A 22,105-nucleotide genomic window follows, 5' to 3' on the forward strand; every position below is an offset into this window, starting at 1 on the left:
ACAAACAATAAAATAACTGGCATCTAATAAAAGACTTAATACTCTGACAATCAAATGCAGATGAGGAAACTTTATTCATTTGGTATTGTAACCAGGGGTGTATCAGATAGACCAAAACGAGCAGTTAGGAAACAAATTACCATTATTTTCATATGCTTTTAACCTCTTTGTAATGAATGCAAAACTCCAAATCTCTTAATTGTTATGCACATGAACAACTGGTGAAATATTTTTAGATTGCTTTTGCTTCAAACAATATTAGCTTTTCACACCACTATATTTACTATACAGTACCATAAGTTCACGCTCAAACATAGTCAACATTGTACTGTGCCAGACTGATAACACATTTACACCACTGATTAAATCTATTCACAGCTTAATTATTTGACATTGCAAATGTTTACCATAACTTATATAACTCAAAACTACGCTGTATTATGTCAACTGGAATCAGGCCAATATGAAATGGTACTGTAACTCTCAAAAACAAGTTGTTACATGCAATAGAGCAATTTTATCAGAATACACATACTCTTTTTTTAACAAATAAATATGTTTTTCTCCAGTTTAACATAAATTACAAACAATACAATAGTCAGGTTTCTTCAGAATTTTACATCAAGATACAGTATACTTGAAAATTGTCAAATATACTTAAAAAGTGTTTTTTATAACACCATACGTTTAGTGAAAAGACATACAGTATAGGAGTTCACTATATGGAACTACCCAAAAAGAGATTTCAGTTGAAAAATAATCCAAGTGTGTTTAAAGCATGATCACACACAAAAGTGATATAACATGGTGTACTGGGTATATAGAGTGTCACAACATACTATACTCACATTAATAGTAGGTGTTACCTCAGCGTGCTAACAATACAGGCCTCCACTGTGGCATGCAAATGATCATACAGATTATAGGTGTCCCTCTGTGAAATGTCAATACATGCTCTCTGCACCTCTAGGTCCAATTATAATCTAATCTAATCTATTCCAATCAGGGAGTGGATGTTGGTCAGGTGACTCGATAAACAGCTATTAGAGAACATTGAGTTACATGGGCAGAATGTGGACGGTTGTTGTCTTGCTGGAAAAATAAATCTTTCATTTCAGATATAATAGGAATAGGATGAGAACCAGGTGGATGATTTTGCTGGCATAGAAAGTGTTGGTCAATCTGCATTTTTGCTAATACCATGACAGTAATGACAAGTGAGTGGCAGTCATTGCCAGGGGAATGCATAACTGCAGTCCTACTTCCAAAAGACAAATTTATATGTTCCAGGTGGGCATTTAGGGTAAAACAGTGGGTATGTCACAGCCTCTCTTCAAGTACCTCTGGGTCTTGACATCATCTGCATGTCTGGGCTATCCAGAACCATATTTCCAACTACGATTATGCACTTCTTCCAATTATCGCCTACACCAATGCACTGCAGACACCTCCCTTACAATTTGCACCGTAATTTGATAGATGGAACATCCTGATTCATGAAAGTCCACTATATGCACCCTCTATTTATACTACTGGTGTGATCTTCGCCATCCACTGTATCACACTATAAAGCTCAACTGACTTTGGGAGTTTGATCAAAAAATCATCTGCACCCTCAATCTTTACCTTATATGTAAGAGCTTTCCAAACTGCATTTCTTCTGGGTGTTCTTTTTTCACTTTCTATCAGTGTATTTTTGTCATACCTTACATCCATCCCTGTTGTTGGCTGTAGCTTGACAATGGCATCTCAGTCATCACCAGATGTATTATACTTAATACACTTCAGTTACTCAGTTGGTACACTATCAATAAGTAGATTTCATAGATTTCAAGAACTTATCCTTCTTTTTTTGTCTCCCATCACTTCAGGGAAAACATCACTGTTAAACCTGTATTATATACACAGTATTATACTTAGGCTTTATAATTCCCTGCTGATTGTCTATTATGGCACATAACACAAGCCCCTCTTTTGACAAATCAATTTAAGAGCATAATCTATACTAATAAAAGGCAAAGCCCTCACTGACTCACTCACTCACTCACTGACTGACTCACTGACTCATCACTAATTTTCCAACTTCCCGTGTAGGTAGAAGGCTAAAATTTGGCAGGCTCATTCCTTATAGCTTACTTACAAAAGTTGGGCAGGTTTCATTTCGAAATTCTACGCGTAATGGTCATAACTGGAACCTATTTTTTCGTCTATATACTATAATAGACTTCTGCTCGATGCCTGTGGGAGGCGGAGTTACGCCTCCCATGTAATTTAGTGCCTGTCCATATAAGGCCGTCCGTCAGCAGCAATCCAATAGAAACACTGCCGCTAAATATTCACAGGTGAAGGACTGTGCTTATGCAGAGGAAGATGAGATGGTCAGGGTGGTGTTTGGCACAAACTCAGCGAAACTGTGAGAGAAACTGCAAGAGAAACTTTTAAGTGCCGGGTCTTAGCTAACATTAAATACAGCGGAGGACATCGCACGAGATGGCACCAGCACAGCTGTGAACCTTCGATGCATGTACACCGAGCGGCTCACATGAAAAGACGCAGTGCACAGACAAAAAGCAACAGTTCCAAAGAGTGCTGAACAAAAACCGAATTACGCAATTGAGAAGGCAGAAAAAAAATATGAAGCGTGTGATACATACAAGCATATTCATAAGTGCAGCTACTGCGGAAACAAAGCACACGGTGGAAAAAGTCAATGTCCCGCTAAAGGAAGACAGTGTAAAAAAAACCCCGTGCATGCAGTGTGTCACGTCTCGGATAAAGAAGAAGACGAGCTGTTTATTGATGCAGTAAGAAACGAATCAATGAATGAAACCTGTTATCTTTACAAAGATTGACAAACACGGAATGTAACTTGAACACAACACATCCTACAAGTACGAACCTGATTGAAAGAAATAATGATAATCAAATCCTTAATGACAGCAACACTCATAACAGTCACAAAACAATTACTGTATATTGACAATCATGTTACGTTATTTTTCATAACTTCTTTAACACACTACTTCTCCGCTGTGAAGCGTGGGTATATATATATATACAGAAAGTATATATATACCCCGATCTACATACTCTCAGATAGACAAACCACACGCCGTGGCGCAATGGTAGAGACTTCGCCTCTAGCACCGACGTCAAAGGTTTGATTCCCGACAGGGGGTGCACTTAGTATGTACGTGCGCTTCCCAATTCATTTTACCCTTGCATCCCCTTGGTTTGAGACGTATGAAAAAATATGCAGTTAACGCAGAAAGACAGATCACCAAATGAAGCTTTATGAATAATGGATACAAAGCGAAAGGGTTCCTAAGACTGATCGGAGGCAAATTTCATTTCAAAAGACTACCCGACGGAAGCCTTGATAAAAGCGTGGTTTTGTGCAAACTGTCCAAATACGACCCTGATTGAAAGAAATTATAATCAAATCCTTGATGACAGCAACACTCATAACGGTCACAAAACTATTACATTCACAATCATGTTACGTTATTTTTAAAATGTTTCCTTTTCTTAGCACAAGCACAGCTGAGAAGCTTCGATGCATGTACTCCATAACGCGTTAAAAAAATAACGCATTTAATCACACTTTCAATTCCAAGCAAAGGGGAACTTTTGTCAATGCATGATTTCCTGGTATATCGATTACATTGATGTACACATCGGAGCTACAACAATGTTAGAGAATAAAGCGCGTTCCTACGACTGATCGGAGGAAAATTTCATTTCAAAAGACTACCCGACGGAAGCCTTGATAAAAGCATGGTTTTGTGCACACTGAAAAGCAATAAAAATTAGATGCATTACAAAAAGCGGACTTTGTGGCTCTTACTGGGGATCATTGGACTTCCGTGACCGTTAGTAATTCTAATTACATCTAATTAAAAAATGTTTTAGCCTAATGTACAAAATAATTTTGGCTAAGGTTACTCAGAGTTTAAAGATTAAGCTGGTCAAATTACCTTTTATGTTTCTGCCTTATTTTTTTAAGAAGAAAAACTGCACTTTATGTTGAAATTTTGGTTATTATTATTTAAAGACAATACCATTCTGAAAATGTACTTAAAGTACTTAGAATACCGATTTATTTTTAAGTCTGCCCAATTTTAGCCAGGGTTGATATTTTTGTTTCTGTTTTGAATTGAAATGCAGTTTAAAAGCATTTTTTTTTTCAGAAATTAAAAGAGCTTGAGTTTACAATATTCATGTCCATATCTATTATTTGATTCTGTCGCCCACTAAAACCGTTTTAAATTTAAAAAAAAACATTTGCAATTTGGGGCAAATTTTCATGTGTGATTACATACGATTAATCAAGATTAATTATTACACAGCCTCTAATTAATTAGATTAATTTTTTTAATTGAGTCCCACCCCTAATATATATATGCAGATATATATATGTAGATTTGTATATATATATGTGTATATACAGTATATATGTATGTGTGTATATATATGTATATGTATGTATATATATATATATATGTATGTATATATATATATGTGTACAGTGATCCCTCGCTATATCGCGCTTCAACTTTCGCGGCTTTACTCCATCGCGGATTTTAAATGTAAGCATATCTAAATATATATCACGGATTTTTCACTGGTTCGCGGATTTCTGCGGACAATGGGTCTTTTAATTTATGGTACATGCTTCCTCAGTTTGTTTACCCAGTTGATTTCATACAAGGGACGCTATTGGCGGATGGCTTAGAAGCTTTTATATTTATATATTAACTAAAACTCCTCAATGATATACGATGTGCTTCCCCGAGCGGACTGTTTGCTTTTCTCTGCCTTTCTCTGACATTCTCTGCGCCTGACGGAGGGGGTGTGAGAAGAGGGGCTGTTTGCCTAGAAGATATGGACGCTCCTCTAAGAAATGCTGCTTTATCGCGGTGGCCCAAAAGCACGTATTGATTTTTTGATTCTTGGCTTTAATCTCGTGCGCTCTCTCTCTGACGTTCTCTGCTCCTGACGGAGGGGGTGTGAGCAGAGGGGCTGTTTGCACAGAGGCTGTTTGTTTAGAAGATACTAACGCTCCTCTAAAAAATGCTGAAAGACTGCCTTCACATTGCTCCCTTCTTTGCGGCTGCTTTATCGCAGTGCTCATACTTAAAAGCCCAACAGCACGTATTGATTTTTTGATTGTTTGTTTTTCTGTCACGCTCTCTCTATCTCTCTGACATTCTCTGCTCCTGATGGCGCTCGTTTGAAGAGAAGATACGTTTGCATTCTTTTAATTGTGAGAAAGAACTGTCATCTCTGTCTTGTCATGGAGCACAGTTTAAACTTTTGACTAAAGGGTGTTATTTCATGTCTAGAGGGATCTAATAATGTTAACAGTGTGGGAGAGTTTATAAGGGCTTAAAATATATAAAAATAACCATACAAACATATGGTTTCTACTTCGCGGATTTTCACCTATCGCGGGGGGTTCTGGAACGCAACCCCCGCGATCGAGGAGGGATTACTGTATATATATATCTGTATATATGTATATATATGTATATATTTGTATATGTGTATATACAGTGGTGTGAAAAACTATTTGCCCCCTTCCTGATTTCTTATTCTTTTGCATGTTCGTCACACAAAATGTTTCTGATCATCAAACACATTTAACCATTAGTCAAATATAACACAAGTAAACACAAAATGCAGTTTGTAAATGGTGGTTTTATTATTTAGGGAGAAAAAATCCAAACCTACATGGCCCTGTGTGAAAAAGTAATTGCCCCCTGAACCTAATAACTGGTTGGGCCACCCTTAGCAGCAATAACTGCAATCAAGCGTTTGTGATAACTTGCAATGAGTCTTTTACAGCGCTCTGGAGGAATTTTGGCCCACTCATCTTTGCAGAATTGTTATAATTCAGCTTTATTTGAGGGTTTTCTAGCATGAACCGCCTTTTTAAGGTCATGCCATAGCATCTCAATTGGATTCAGGTCAGGACTTTGACTAGGCCACTCCAAAGTCTTCATTTTGTTTTTCTTCAGCCATTCAGAGGTGGATTTGCTGGTGTGTTTTGGGTCATTGTCCTGTTGCAGCACCCAAGATCGCTTCAGCTTGAGTTGACGAACAGATGGCGGACGTTCTCCTTCAGGATTTTTGGTAGACAGTAGAATTCATGGTTCCATCTATCACAGCAAGCCTTCCAGGTCCTGAAGCAGCAAAACAACCCCAGACCATCACACTACCACCACCATATTTTACTGTTGGTATGATGTTCTTTTTCTGAAATGCTGTGTTCCTTTTACGCCAGATGTAACGGACATTTGCCTTCCAAAAGTTCAACTTTTGTCTTATCAGTCCACAAGGTATTTTCCCAAAAGTCTTGGCAATCATTGAGATGTTTCTTAGCAAAATTGAGACGAGCCCTAATGTTCTTTTTGCTTAACAGTGGTTTGCGTCTTGGAAATCTGCCATGCAGGCCGTTTTGCCCAGTCTCTTTCTAATGGTGGAGTCGTGAACACTGACCTTAATTGAGGCAAGTGAGGCCTGCAGTTCTTTAGACGTTGTCCTGGGGTCTTTTGTGACCTCTCGGATGAGTCATCTCTGCGCTCTTGGGGTAATTTTGGTCGGCCGGCCACTCCTGGGAAGGTTCACCACTGTTCCATGTTTTTGCCATTTGTGGATAATGGCTCTCACTGTGGTTCGCTGGAGTCCCAAAGCTTTAGAAATGGCTTTATAACCTTTACCAGACTGATAGATCTCAATTACTTCTGTTCTCATTTGTTTCTGAATTTCTTTGGATCTTGGCATGATGTGTAGCTTTTGAGGTGCTTTTGGTCTACTTCTCTGTGTCAGGCAGCTCCTATTTAAGTGATTTCTTGATTGAAACAGGTGTGGCAGTAATCAGGCCTGGGGGTGGCTACGGAAATTGAACTCAGGTGTGATACACCACAGTTAGGTTATTTTTTAACAAGGGGCAGTTACTTTTCACACAGGGCCATGTAGGTTTGGATTTTTTCTCCCTAAATAATAAAAACCATCATTTAAAAACTGCATTTTGTGTTTACTTGTGTTATATTTGACTAATGGTTAAATGTGTTTGATGATTTTGTGTGACAAACATGCAAAAGAATAAAAAATCAAGAAGGGGGCAAATAGTTTTTCACACCACTGTATATGTATATATGTTGTCAGGGATGCCAGGGGCTATGACCCGGCCGGGACGCCATGAGGGACTGGATGTGGGTCTGTGCCCACCCTGGATCACGTGGGGGTCGCCTTCCTGGTTGCTTTGGGGGCCACGGGTACAGGGCATGGAAGCTCCACCCTTTAGGGGCCCGTGGTCACCGCCAGGAGGTGCCTAAATGCCTTGGGGACCTGTTACCCCAGCACTTCCGCCACACCAGGAAGTGCTGGGGGGAAAAATTAGGACGGCGCCCGGAGAGCTGCCGGGAGGACAGCCGGCACTTCCGCCACGCTGGGGCGTGGCCAGAAGAGGAATGCCGGGAACACCTGGGGCTCATCCGGGGAATGTATAAAAGGGGCTGTCTCCCTTCATTCGAGGCAAGAGTCGGGTGGAAGAAGGACAAGGCAGAGAGGAGTGTGGAGGCCCGACAGAAAGGCATTATGGCCAGGACTGTGACTTTGAGGTTTGTTTTGTGCACTAATTTGGGTCTTAGTGACCATTATTCGGGTCTGTGTGACCGTAGCAATTACTTGTAAATATTGTAAATAAACGTGTTTGTGGGTGACATGAACGTGTCTGCCTGTCTGTGTCCGGGCCAACTTCCACAATGTATATATGTATGTATATGTATATATATGTGTATATATATGTTTATATGTTTGTGTGTGTGTGTGTATATATATATATATATGCCAGCAACACTCATGACAATGACAACACAATTACATTGTCAATCATGTTACGTTATTATTAAAATGTTTCCTTTTCTTTTTCATTACTTCTTTAACACACTACTTCTCCGCTGCGAAGCGCGGGTATTTTGCTAGTAATTATAATATAATAAAAGAAGACACAATTGTATTAATGTTTACAAAAAAATCCCATTGGATTTGTACTTTTCCTTTCAAAGGATGTATTCATGAATGCCTATATCCAAAAGACGGTTATACTTTATCAAATATCAGAGATGACTTCTGTTAAGCAAAGTGCATTTATTCAATAATAAAGTGTCTTTATAAGCCAGTGATGAAAAGAAGGTAGAAATTAACTCTCCCAAGAGAGGAATATTTAGACAGAAAATTATTCAAGTAACAAAGGCCACTGTGTCAGCCTGAACATTAAGCAATTGCATCTAAGACAACTCTGAATAAGGCTATAATCTGGGTGACAGTTTAACAAGAAGGCAAATGCAAGTAGAATAAGAGGCAAGACAGGGACAGAACCAAAAGGTTTTGCATCTCTACCAGATCTTGTCAAATTGAAGGTAGAGTTCAACAGATATTTTAGGAACTGATTTGTTATTTCTTCAAACAAATCAATAAAACATATGAAACTATCAGGGCCTGTCCCACTATACCCAATCCCCTCTACTATGGCTTCCCACTATACAGGACAGTATGTGCTTCAATTTGTGTTTCAAAAATTAGATATTTGATTTCTTCATCTTCAAATGTGTACTTTTGTAGGGGGTGCGAACATAAATCAAACATTTTCTAGAGGTGTGGGCGATAGAAAATGTTGGGAACCACTGCTCTATTACACCAACAATGCATAACCAAAGCAGTGTTAAATACATTTCTTTCCCATTAATGCTTTCTTTCAACTACGCTTAAGCAATAAGATTTATTAGCAAATTGTCAATGTCTGACTTTGCTCTTTCATAATTATTAGTATTGGGTAGCAGTGCTTCCCACATATTTTATATTTATCCATATACAGTGGTGTGAAAAACTATTTGCGCCCTTCCTGATTTCTTATTCTTTTGCATGTTTGTCACACAAAATGTTTCTGATCATCAAACACATTTAACCATTAGTCAAATATAACACAAGTAAACACAAAATGCAGTTTTTAAATGATGGTTTTTATTATTTAGGGAGAAAAAAAAATCCAAACCTACATGGGCCTGTGTGAAAAGTAATTGCCCCTGAACCTAATAACTGGTTGGGCCACCCTTAGCAGCAATAACTGCAATCAAGCGTTTGCGATAACTTGCAATGAGTCTTTTACAGCGCTCTGGAGGAATTTTGGCCCACTCATCTTTGCAGAATTGTTGTAATTCAGCTTTATTTTAAGGTCATGCCATAGCATCTCAATTGGATTCAGGTCAGGACTTTGACTAGGCCACTCCAAAGTCTTCATTTTGTTTTTCTTCAGCCATTCATTCAGAGGTGGATTTGCTGGTGTGTTTTGGGTCATTGTCCTGTTGCAGCACCCAAGATCGCTTCAGCTTGAGTTGACGAACAGATGGCCGGATATTCTCCTTCAGGATTTTTTGGTAGACAGTAGAATTCATGGTTCCATCTATCACAGCAAGCCTTCCAGGTCCTGAAGCAGCAAAACAACCCCAGACCATCACACTACCACCAACATATTTTACTGTTGGGATGATGTTCTTTTTCTGAATTGCTGTGTTCCTTTTACGCCAGATGTAACGGGACATTTGCCTTCCAAAAAGTTCAACTTTTGTCTCATCAGTCCAAAAGGTATTTTCCCAAAAGTCTTGGCAATCATTGAGATGTTTCTTAGCAAAATTGAGATGAGCCCTGATGTTTTTTTTGCTTAACAGTGGTTTGCGTCTTGGAAATCTGCCATGCAGGCCGTTTTTGCCCAGTCTCTTTCTTCTGGTGGAGTCGTGAACACTGACCTTAATTGAGGCAAGTGAGGCCTGCAGTTCTTTAGACGTTGTCCTGGGGTCTTTTGTGACCTCTCGGATGAGTCGCTCTGCGCTCTTGGGGTAATTTTGGTCGGCCGGCCACTCCTGGGAAGGTTCACCACTGTTCCATGTTTTTGCCATTTGTGGATAATGGCTCTCACTGTGGTTCACTGGAGTCCCAAAGCTTTAGAAATGGCTTTATAACCTTTACCAGACTGATAGATCTTAATTACTTCTGTTCTCATTTGTTCCTGAATTTCTTTGGATCTTGGCATGATGTCTAGCTTTTGAGGTGCTTTTGGTCTACTTCTCTGTGTCAGGCAGCTGCTATTTAAGTGATTTCTTGATTGAAACAGGTGTGGCAGTAATCAGGCCTGGGGGTGGCTACGGAAATTGAACTCAGGTGTGATACACCACAGTTAGGTTATTTTTAACAAGGGGCAATTACTTTTTCACACAGGGCCATGTAGGTTTGGATTTTTTTTCTCCCTAAATAATAAAAACCATCATTTAAAAACTGCATTTTGTGTTTACTTGTGTTATATTTGACTAATGGCTAAATGTGTTTGATGATCAGAAACATTTTGTGTGACAAACATGCAAAAGAATAAGAAATCAGGAAGGGGGCAAATAGTTTTTCACACCACTGTACAATCTATCAGATCCAACTTGTTAAAGATGTTAAGATTCAACTCATATATCATCCCTAATGTTTGCAAACTTTAGATTTAAAAATATGCCTTTAACATAATCGCTTCAATCTCTTAAGCTGCTTATTTTTACATTTCAACCTCTCTTGTAATCCTCCACTAGGCTAACTGTTTTGCTGTATGGTCATATTTATTCTGAGGAAGTTCTAAATTGATATTTAAATATTTTAAGATAAAGTGCAAAAAAAAAAATTACCAGTTTAAAAAATATTGCGTACAGTGGTTTTCTTCTAGTGATTCTACTTCATGCAATACTGGAACTACAACTTTGGCAGACTTCTCAATGAAAAGTGATTTTCATAATCAAATCCATATGTTTTTTACTCTTTCCTGTTCTTTGACTATTTTACCTGCTCCATTTGGTGTTCTTTTTAATCTACACCAGGGGTGTCAAACTCCAGGCCAGGAGGACCGTAGTGGCTACAGGTTTTCATTCTAACCCTTTTCCTAATTAGTGAGCCGTTTTCACTGCTAATTAATTTCTTTCCCCTTCATTTCAATAGCCTTGTTTTAAAAAATTCAGTCCTCTGAATTTATTCCTTTCTTTATTAAATGACAGCGAAACAGAAATGAGATGTGAAACGAGCCAACAGATGACCAGCTAAACTGGGATTTCAAACTCTAACCAATTTCACTCCAACCAATCTCTTAATGAGAAGCTGATTAATTAAACCTGTTATTTAATTCTATTGCTTGTTGCTGCTCTCATTCGGCCACAGCAGACATTTCCTAAACTGTTGATTTTTCAGTTTTTTCTAAGGACACCGTCAAAATGTTTTGGTGACCTGAGAGATCAACCTTACTGAGACCTCCTCCTTTCTTTATTTTCCGATATTGTGTGATGGGCACAGGGGAGCTGCTTGTGTGGTGGCTCGTTTTGTGCTAATAAAAAGAGATGACTATGGGGCAGAAATGGGTTATAGTTGTTAACATCATGGCTCTGACTGTCATTTACAAATGCTTATGGTTATCAAAATGAATCAAAATTATGTTCTAATAATTTGCCATTAGGCAAGAGGACAATGAATGAGAGGGCTCTTCCAGAATAAACTTTATGAAAAGAAACAACTACCTTGTAGTGCAGCAAAATGCAAGAAATTAACATCAGTCAATGCTTTAAAATATACTATGTAGAAAATATAACACAGCAAGGACTAGCTATGGGAGCTTTCTAACACTGAAAGATAGTACACATGTGCTTATCTCAGAAACATGTTTTGTTTGATTCAAAATGGGTGACTGGTTTAGCTTTACTCCAGCTGCCTTTTGGCTTTCTTAAGACCAGACTAATGAAAAGAGGCTACATGCCATGCATAAGCAAGACAGCTTGTTCTAATCAGGAACACGCTGCTTGGCAAAACAGCTTGTCTGCTGGATTATATCTGGCTACTATGCAATAAGATCTGCAGTAATAATTTTCCAAAGCTTAAAACATGATGCTATTCACAGTAAGATAAATGCATAACACAAAGCAATGACCAATGGTTTAGAGTAGTTTTCAGGTCACAGTTACATAAAGCAACCCCTTTAAGTTAACTATCAATGTTTTCTAAAAAGCTGCAAATACAAAAATTATTTCATGCTGTATTATCTAAAATACCATAATTTAAAATTAAGTGCTCACTGTTAGTAAACTGAATCAACTCATTGATTTCAACATGAGTTCATTTGTTTCTGCGTTGTTGCAAGAGGAACTGAACGAAAACACGTCTCCCAGTATACTGCAAGGTGTTGTAATTTGGCACAACAAAGCAGAAAACATAAGACAAATAATGGGAGCCAAGCACTAGGACTACAAACTGTGCGAATAATACCAAAAGCCCTCAGACTGCCCTCAAACTCAGAATGAATACCTAGGAAACCAAAATTGTGAAAAAGTGTCTTAATTATAAATAACACACAATGAAGAGAATGAACAGAAAGAGCAAAATTACAAAATAAATAAAATAAAATCTGTGGATTTTGCTTCATGGTTCATCTAGTGAGTGGGGTGGCTGGTCCAATTCCCACCTCAGTATCTCTCCCCTCCTGTACTTCTTTCTACAATTCCTCTTCGCCTTCTTAAACCTACCAGTCAAACTCTTTCCCTGAGTCGCATCCCAACACTAAACTTAGCAGGAATAAAAATGAACAGAGGATTTTATGGCCCAGGACAAGAACACTTCCAGGCTTAACTTCCAAACAGCCTTAATCCTCTCTGGGATCTGAAATGTTCTTCTAAAGTCCTATAGCCATCCTCTGAAAGCATGCCTGTCACCCCACAACTCAGTGTTCATAGAAGGGGTTTGGTAACCTCCATATAGCTTGTCCACCTTAATATACACATAAGAAGTGCCTCCAGTGCTGCCATCTGTTACCTTACACATTACTCCCATTGTCATACTTACAATTCTTTTAACTTCAGCCCTAAATTTGTCTCATAGTAGTTGTCTGCCATCAATTCATGTCCCTAATAGGCTACTTACTTACACTTTTAACTGAAAATATGTAGTTAGGTAGCTTGCACTTCACCCCCTATTGTCATACTCATAATCCCTATAATTATAGGTCTGCTTTTGTCCCACAGCAGTGGATCAATGCACGTCCCAAATGGACTACTTACCCCAACTTCCAATTTAAATTATATAGTCAGGCAGGAAGTGAATCATTAAAGGCTTGACTGAGGTCCAAAAAATAGTTATGTGAAACATAAAACTTACTTATGGATATGCAAAACAACCATGAAAATTAATACAATGTATCACTACAATGAAAATTGCTTATGAGAAGCATAATGTCACTTCTACATATGCTTAAATAAATGCTAAAGTTTAACAATGACATTTTATTTATTTGTTCTATGTGGTACAATTTCTGCTAAGAATCAGTTGTCACCAGTTGTGACAACTTGATGTACAATGTAAGTTTTCTATAATCTCATGACCACTACTGACTGGAACATGTAGTATTACTGACAGTGAATGCTAGGTTAGCAAATACCAAAACACCTAGCTAATAATACCCAAATTAATAGCTCTCTTTTGTTGCGAATATTACCAGAAATGGAATTTGACCGTTGTAACTGAACAAAGTATGCCAATCCATCAATTCATGTAAAAAACATTCGGAGACCAATTTTGTGACTAAGCCAAACCCAGACTTTAAATGCAAATGAAGAACAGATTCTGAATGAAATACTAGCCCTTCATATGCTCCACATAAACTATATAAGCATATAACCCTGTAATGTTTTTCTGCGTATGGCTACCTATTAATTGTTTTTTTCCCTACTTTCTTTATCTTTATTTCTAGTGTGCGGACCCTTTGCTTTTTTACCTAAAATTACTATCTTTACTTGTGTGTTGCTGACCTAACCCTAGTCCTGTCCACAACCGTGTTGCTATCTTCTAAAAATAGGAATGCTAAAAGTAGCTTATAGCATTAATGGGTCAGCCGAAAATGTAAACAGTTACAACGGGCAGATTCACCTACACCATTACAAAACATATCGAAAGAACAGCAACTTAGCATCACTTTTCTCTATGACAGCACGACTTTGTACTGAGGAAGGATATACAAACTTCAATGACAAAGCCGTTCAGTTTGAAAACAAGATTGAGTCCTAAGAACTTTGAGATAATAATGGAGACTGATTTTTACAAAGACAATGTTGTCAAGACCCAAGCAAATACAGTATGCAGTACTGCTTGTCCCATAAAGTGAAAATGAGGGTTTTTATAAAGTCAGGCACTATATGGAAAAGGACAATCCATGAAGATCAAGTGACTTGTTCTGACATTGGAGGCTTGAGATTAACATAACAGACATTGATAGCATTGTGCATCCAATTCAGCACTCACTACTCTTATGCAGCATACTGCCCATTACTTCCAAACATTTATGTGAAGCCTTTTAAAACAATTAATTCAAACACTACTCTTACAGGCATTACTGCCCACACACTAAATGATATGCTACTTAATTGCATAATTAAGTTTCAAATTTTACTGGATCACTCAGTTGTGAGGCAAGCAGACCTGCTGTGAGTTCTTTGCAGCCATGCTGACGCCTTATGTTTCCACTTAGTGACAGGCAATATGTGAGATGAAAATATCCACTTCTAGCAATAATCTGTTGTGGACACATAAAAAAAACACTAGTATTTTAAAATAGTGAGCTGAATAAATGCTCATTTATAAGGTGAATCTGTCCTGTCATAGCAAAAGGATTAAAACACAGGTGAACAATACAATGAGACTCTGCTTGATTAAACCTTGCATTCAATGTGCGACCCTGAGCAAGTCAATTAACGATCCTGAACTTCAACTGAATATAGTAGGCAAACAATTGTACTAAAGCCTGTGCACCTTTGATACTAAAAGACAGGTGCTACATAAAATAGCATCTGTTTGATTGTTTTGTAAATTTGCATATCTCTAAAAACTGCTTCCAAAACATTCATTATATTCTGGTGTTTTATTCTATGAGTCAACAGTGTTTTGCATTACTGTCCAAGATACATCTATTATATATTTTTTTGCTTTCTACATTCTTTCACATTATCACTGAACCTGCAATTTGTAATTTATATAATACAGCATTTTAATTTTATTAATCTTACTGATTTAATAAATTAATAAGTTGTACTCACTGTAAACTGTGGATTGCTTAATTAATTTATCAAATCCTTACTCAGTTTTGCATAAAATTAGCATGGTGTTGCATCCTTGGCATCCAATAGTAATATATCTGTCCGCTAAAAATATATAATGTGGCCTCTCAAAGGAAGCCCCTACACAGCTGTTAAGCAGTACTAGCCCATTCTCATAAATCAAGATCCCTCTATAAGCTAGCTACTGTCCTCTGAATATTTCTTAAATGCATCCAATTGATTTTTTAGCAACTAAACTGAGCCAAAAAGAATTCAATCAGATACTGCATGACTTCTTTTAAGAACCTGCTGAGTTAAAGACTCACTATCACGGTTAAATTCAAGCTTGAATGATTTATTATTCATATAGTTCATCACTCTGCTTCAAATTCAAATGATTAATCTACCAGGAGCTTTATTTGCTAAGGTTTTTCAAATTCATACCAGCAAAGAAACAATTTCTGAAATTTAATTTTGTGTGTCACTCTTTCAATAAGCATCCATTAACATGTAAAAGCACACACAATCAAGACATTCAGTCATTTCCTGATTTTTTTTTTCATGGCACCTTCTAAATGCACTTTGCACGCACCATGAAAAATTAGAGCACTGGTGGGTTGCAGAAAGTGTCAGGGCTGGACTGTCGGCTAGCAATAGGATATCAAACCTTGATCTTAATATTAATTCTTCAGCTACAAAGCCTCATTGCTTTAAATTAAGTTTAGAAAAGATCTTGTATCATTTGTTTAATTAATTTAATTTTTAGTTACCATTTTTTCCTTGTTACTCAATGCAGTATATTTGCCATCAATTGGTACACAAATATTCTACTTTATAATACAGGGCTATTCAAAATGAAAGAGAAGAATTCAAAATGTTATTTCAAACAAACTGTATAAGACAGAAACACATTCCACACATCACTGGATAGAGGAAAGTTCAAAGTTTAAAAGCCCCCCTAAAAGTACCTGTGAATGCCACCGAGCACTGTTTCTCGTTTATAGTAAAATGGTGATGACACCACAAGAGAAATCATACTGTGTGCTGCAATTTGCGAAGTGTGAGTCCACTATTCAAGTGCAACGTGAATTCCACCAACGGTTCAACAAACAGCTCCCTCGTCATAAGCAAATTTATGAGTGGCATAAAAAAATTCCCCAACTTCAAGAAGACTCGAATGACTTCATTTTCATGCAAGATGGTACCCCGCCCCATTTCCAATTGCAGGTTTTTGTTTTGTTTTTGTTACCTGAATGACACCATTCCAGGATGATGGATTGGAAGAGGTGGACAACAAGATCTTGCTCATCGTCTATGGCCTCCCAGGTCTCTAGACCTTACCTCCTGCGATTTTTATCTATGGGGGTACATTAAAGAAAGAGTGTTTGTTCCACCTATGCCAGCTAATCTTCAAAATTTATGACATTGTATTGAGGAAGCTGTGAATTCAGCTGACCAGTTGACTTGTGTGTGGCAAGAAATGGTCTGCCGTTTTGATGTTTGTCGCACTACACACGTTGCACATGTTGAATGGATGCAACCTCATGGACCATAGGACCAAACTTTGAACTTTCCTCTATCCAGTGATGTGCGGAATGTGTTTCTGCCTTATACAGTTTGTTGGAAATAAATTTTTGAAATCTGCTCTTTCATTTTGAATAGCCATGTACTATATATACACAGTGTTGATATTTCTTTATATAAGCAACAGTATGCTACCATTTCTCCAATATTAAAAAAAACTGCATTCAAACTTTGAAGTACTTCTTAATTTTCCAGTTTCCTAAGGACCACAAAAGACAAAGTAAGTACATAGATGTATTTTTTCTTCCGTCAAAGGGTGTTACATTTTGTTTCAACTATACCTGTGTAGTGTACAACACATGTCTGTCCCTTCTTTGGAAATGTCCTCCCTGTTAAGAAAGATAAAAGGATAATAAGCTTAAGAAGAAGGTATATTCAACAAGATTTCTATAACTTAAATGTCTCCACAAGGAAATAAAAAATAAAAATGCATGTTACAGTAAAACAGAAGTAATCACTGCTGCACTGGTTTTCTCCTGAAATATGGTGTCTTAGGTGCAACATTATCATCTCTATAAAACTATAGTTTTCTCCCACAATACAAATTCAGGTTGTCTATATATATATATACATATATATATATATATATATATATGTGTCTGAGTAAGTACCATCAACTGATGTCCTGCCCAAATTAAGTTTCTACCTTGTGCCCACTCCTACCAGGACCGACTCCAGGTCTGTGCATCCTGACAAAAGAAAATCAGTTATAGAAAAAGGAGGGATAGAGTTTCCTTTTAGGAAGTGTAAAAACATAGGCAGGATAGTAATTAGATCTTGTGAATTTTATTACAATATATATTCCATCACAGACTTGCAGTCCTTCCACCCATTAAGCTAATGGTGTTTGACATCACAATAACGCTTTAGGACTGAAATTACAGTATGTCCACTTGCTTCATATTAACCAATAAGAAACGAACATTTCACTTGTGTACCATTTTGTTCACAGAAACTGGTCAAATAGTAACATCACACAGTATTTTCTAAAAAGAACTATAAGACAAATAAGCATGCCTAAGAATTTCAGCTTAATTATCATTTTACTATACACTTTCTTAATAAACTAAGTCTGTTTGCATTTACTTTAAGAAAACTTCCACATGCTAATTTGCTGCTTTTCTTGGAGATTTTAATAAACATTAAGCTTAAGTTTTATCATTTCAGCAAACACTATTTGATATGAATGTATTCAGCTGACAATTCTGTTCTTGCCTTATTCAAGGGCATGCAAAAGTATGCAGTTTGAGTGAGGGTGCAATTTGACGGAGTGGTACCCAGCCCATGTTTCCCTCCTGCTCTACTTCCAGTGATGTCAGAATACAGCCCACCGATTCTGAACCCAATCAAGTAGGCTTGATAATTGGATAAATGGATGAAAGAATAAATGGTTGGATAATATAACAGAAATCCTGACGTGTATCTCATTCTACTTTAAGTTCTGTTTCTATTTGTTTTTGGAATAACTAAGGGGCTGTGCCCCCTGCTTGCTTCACTCGCCAACCACAGGTGCTGGGCAGCCAATATCTAACGGCTCAGCCACTTAAAGGGCACTGGGTCGCTCCTCCATTTGAGAAAGAGATTGTATTTAAAGAGGTGTTACATAGAAGAGTATGTGGTGCACGGGAGGAAGACAGTTTGGTCCTTAGTTATTATAGATAGAAAATCTTTAGTATTTCACTACTCTGTCTATTTTAAATTCCAATGAATAATAAAATGTAGTAAAAAGTAAAAGAGTTGATGTAAAAATCTAAAATGTAATAAAAAGTAAAAAAAAAAATGAAACACCTTGTCAAAAACAACATTATGAATTACTTTATCCTCTTTTTTGCACTTTTTGCACTTCTGTTCGCGTATTGTTTGAGGTATTTTTCTCTTTCTCATTTATCGGACAATTCTCTTTGTTCTTGATTTGTATTATATGCAGCTCTTTTTTAATCATTTTCTTTTTTTCAACATTCATTATCAACTCTTGTTACTGTTTTTCTTGAATTTCTTGAATAATTTGCTTTTCTGCCTTACCATTATAACCAACTGTTTTCAAAGGCGAGTTAGCAGCATTGAGCGTGTCATGGCACGGAGAGAAGATGTGCGCAGTACAAGTAATGATCGGACAAGCGGTGCAGAGGGGAGTGGTCAAGGCTGAATAACATGGACATCACGGAAAATGTTTTTAATATAGAAAAACGTTTTGACATTTACTCTCTACTGATGAATTAATCCACTTTTTCTGAAATTAGTCAGAATTACAGTCCCCCATAACAACATCCAGAAATGTCTCTGAAAAGCCCCTTGATTTATCTCCTGGTGGCTTATTTTGTGTCTCTCTAATATTGAATTTCCTTAGGACTAAAAATAATTTTTGAAATAGTCTGAGGACTCATTGACGCTATCTGCCAGCGTCTGTCATTCTCTTTTATATAGATTTCAGGCATTACAGAATTACTTTTATATGATATTCCCTTACTATTATGCAGCACATTTTTTTATGTACCACTTTTAATGTCATTTCCTAATTAGCCAGTTACTAATTCCCCATTAGTACTGTAATTTATGGAAAATACACATTTTTGGTAGCTTTACACATCTTTTTATTGTTTTCTGTTTTCTAGTGAAGAGTAGGTGATCTAATGGAGATTTTCTCTTGTCTTGTGGCTCACGGTTTCCAGCAGTCTCCAGCTCCCCAGAACTCCATAGTAAAATGCAGGATGGGTAGATAGTAGTAATTTTCTGTATTTATTACATATTATCATTCATTTGGTGTAAATCACATTTTTAATATTTACTAGTTAAACCAGTGGTTTCAGTCACTTACTAAATAAATATTTAATAATGTCTGGAATGGTGTACATTATTAAAATGTACCTGCTATGTACTACATTTTACAAAAGCGCACATCTGAAATAGAAGCCAGTCCAGCTGGCTGGTCACAAAAGGACAATGTCTACACATAGCAAAAACATTAACTATGGTGGTTTGAGGTAAAATCAAGATATTGTTTGCAAAAGCTTTTTGTACGTCCTCTTCAATGACCAATCTCAACAGAACAACCAAAACTTAAAAGGCTACATGGTGTGAATACTGCACTGAGGTTTAATACAGTTTTAGTACTGTGTAAATATGGTCATGTGTACTCCTGTTTAACTTAGGAGGATTACCACATAACAAAATTATCAGGTTGCTTGAATGAATTAGCAAGCCACCATCAAGAAGGAAGAATTTAAAATCCAACTCAAGAATAATGGAAAATTATTTCAGGTAAAAAGCTGCTCATACTAAATTGCAGTTCTGTTATGCATTACAAAGGGAATAAAAATAATTAAATGCTTTTATGTCTCACCTGAATATTTGGCATTGAAGACAGCAGCATACAGTGCACAAAAAATAGAGATACATGTGTGTATTGATTTATGAATTAACGCTGCTACAATAAGTCAGAGGTAGCTTAACATAAAGGTTTATTTCATCCAACCATCTATTTTTCATTTAATCATCATTTGATGTGAGTTGTAGGAGCTAAACTGTGTACAGTAATATAAAACAGAAACCCTCACCAATAGGCACAACTTAAAGCATTTTAACAGTACCAGACAATTTTAATTATTCAGAATGTTGGATGAACTCAGAGTTTCTTAAAACCCACACAAACCAATAGAGAATGTGTAAACTACAATTACATGTCAAAGAAAAACAGATTTTGCCTAAGGTCTGTGAGGTAGTGACACTAATGGTCACACCACCACAACACAGAAAAATTAAACATTGTAATATCAACAAAAAACTATTTACACAGGCCAATTTCATGTACTCCGAGACAATGGTGAATATAAATATAACTGACCTCTCTGCTGATCCTACACAGATCCCTAGCTACACCAGACTTCCATTTCTGTTATGAATCATATCTCCTTGATTTCTGAACATTAACATACTGCACTGAGCTATAAACAATGACAACTGTGGTAAATGCTGTAGGTAAAAAAATCCGTGGCAGGAAGATGAAAGTCGTATGAGTTTGAAAATTGACAGTAGCACAAATGAAGATGAAATAAAAAAAAGTCTTGACAAAAAAGGGTTCTGTTTCCAAATATTGACAAGATATCTGTTTTTTCTAATGTTGAAAGACCCAAAACAATCCGTGATTTCAGTATAACACTTTATGGGCTGTTTTTAATTCTGAGCACCTTTTTATTTCTTTATCTGAATGCACTCCTCATAAAATGCACTATGGACCTGCCTTAAACTACTAAACTTAAAAATCTGACCTTTAATATATATTTTTGCTCTTCATTTCAATTTGCACACCTTTGCTGTCCACTTTCCACATTTATTGTAGCAATAACTGGCACTCATAATACTGTAGCAGGTTTATAATACACCACCTAACTTTTCAAAAAACCCGTTAACAAAATTATCCATCAAAAGATTTAACTAGAAGCAAGAATTTCTGCATCCAATTCTACAATGCTGATGTGCTATCTCCTGTATTTCAAACTGCTTGAGATAGTTCACCATCTTCTTCACTGATGTTTCTTAATTTGTCCCCTCAAATTGTTCCTTTAAATAAATCCAATCCTAGGACAATATTTTACGATACTTTTGTAAGCCAATCAATTCCCTTGCACTTTTGATTTGCAAATGTTATAAACCTCGCATTTAGCACTTTTTAGAATCAGAAACACAACTCCAATTATATATGTAATCCAACACACTATTTTAACAGGAGTAGAACTGCTAAATCACTCTTAAGCCCATATTTTGCATCAAGTTTACAGTGGATTTTTCATTAGAAATGCCACCAATTTCCTTGGTTTTCAGTGTTGTATTTTTTTTATTAGACTAAACTTCTCCATCATTCTTTCTTTTTCCTTTGTACCAAGTGCAACACATTGATTCTCCAAATGGTTTCTCCCTGCTGAAACAGAGAATATTGAGCAGGTGAAGCAGTTTTCATACATATGTTTACACATTCCAGAGTATTAAAAGTTTTAAGACATAATTAAGAACAGAACGGTAATATAGCTAAAAATCTGGTGGCTATGGGTTATGCTTCAAACCTAATCCTAGTTGTAAATAGAGAATGTGTAAACTACTGTTACAAGTCAAAGTACTCTTGGATCCAAGTATGTGTTAACTGTCACACCAGCTAATACTAAATTTAAACAAGTGTGCAGACAATCTTGAGTTGTCAGATTATCTAATCATTGTCTTCATAAAATGGGTGGAAAACATAGTAAATATATGCAGACACACAGAGAACTTGTCAATTCCAGACAATGAGCAGGGTAGAATTCTAACCCAGTAATCTGGAACTGTGAGACAGAACTACCGTCTGCCCCACTCTGCTGCCCTTCATTAAAAAA

General features: G+C 36.9%; 1 protein-coding gene across 1 annotated transcript in view; it reads right to left on the bottom strand.

Moving 5' to 3' along the window:
* Positions 1 to 22,105, bottom strand: part of fkbp1b (FKBP prolyl isomerase 1B) — a 102,620-nt gene that overhangs the window by 70,462 nt on the left and 10,053 nt on the right. Inside the window, exon 2 of the mRNA XM_039748364.1 lies at positions 17,024 to 17,071. Coding sequence (XP_039604298.1) covers positions 17,024 to 17,071 — 48 coding nt within the window. The remainder of the gene's footprint in view (positions 1 to 17,023; positions 17,072 to 22,105) is intronic.

This window comes from Polypterus senegalus, chromosome 3 (genome assembly GCF_016835505.1).
Source record: "Polypterus senegalus isolate Bchr_013 chromosome 3, ASM1683550v1, whole genome shotgun sequence".
Taxonomy (NCBI): Eukaryota; Metazoa; Chordata; class Cladistia; order Polypteriformes; family Polypteridae; genus Polypterus; species Polypterus senegalus.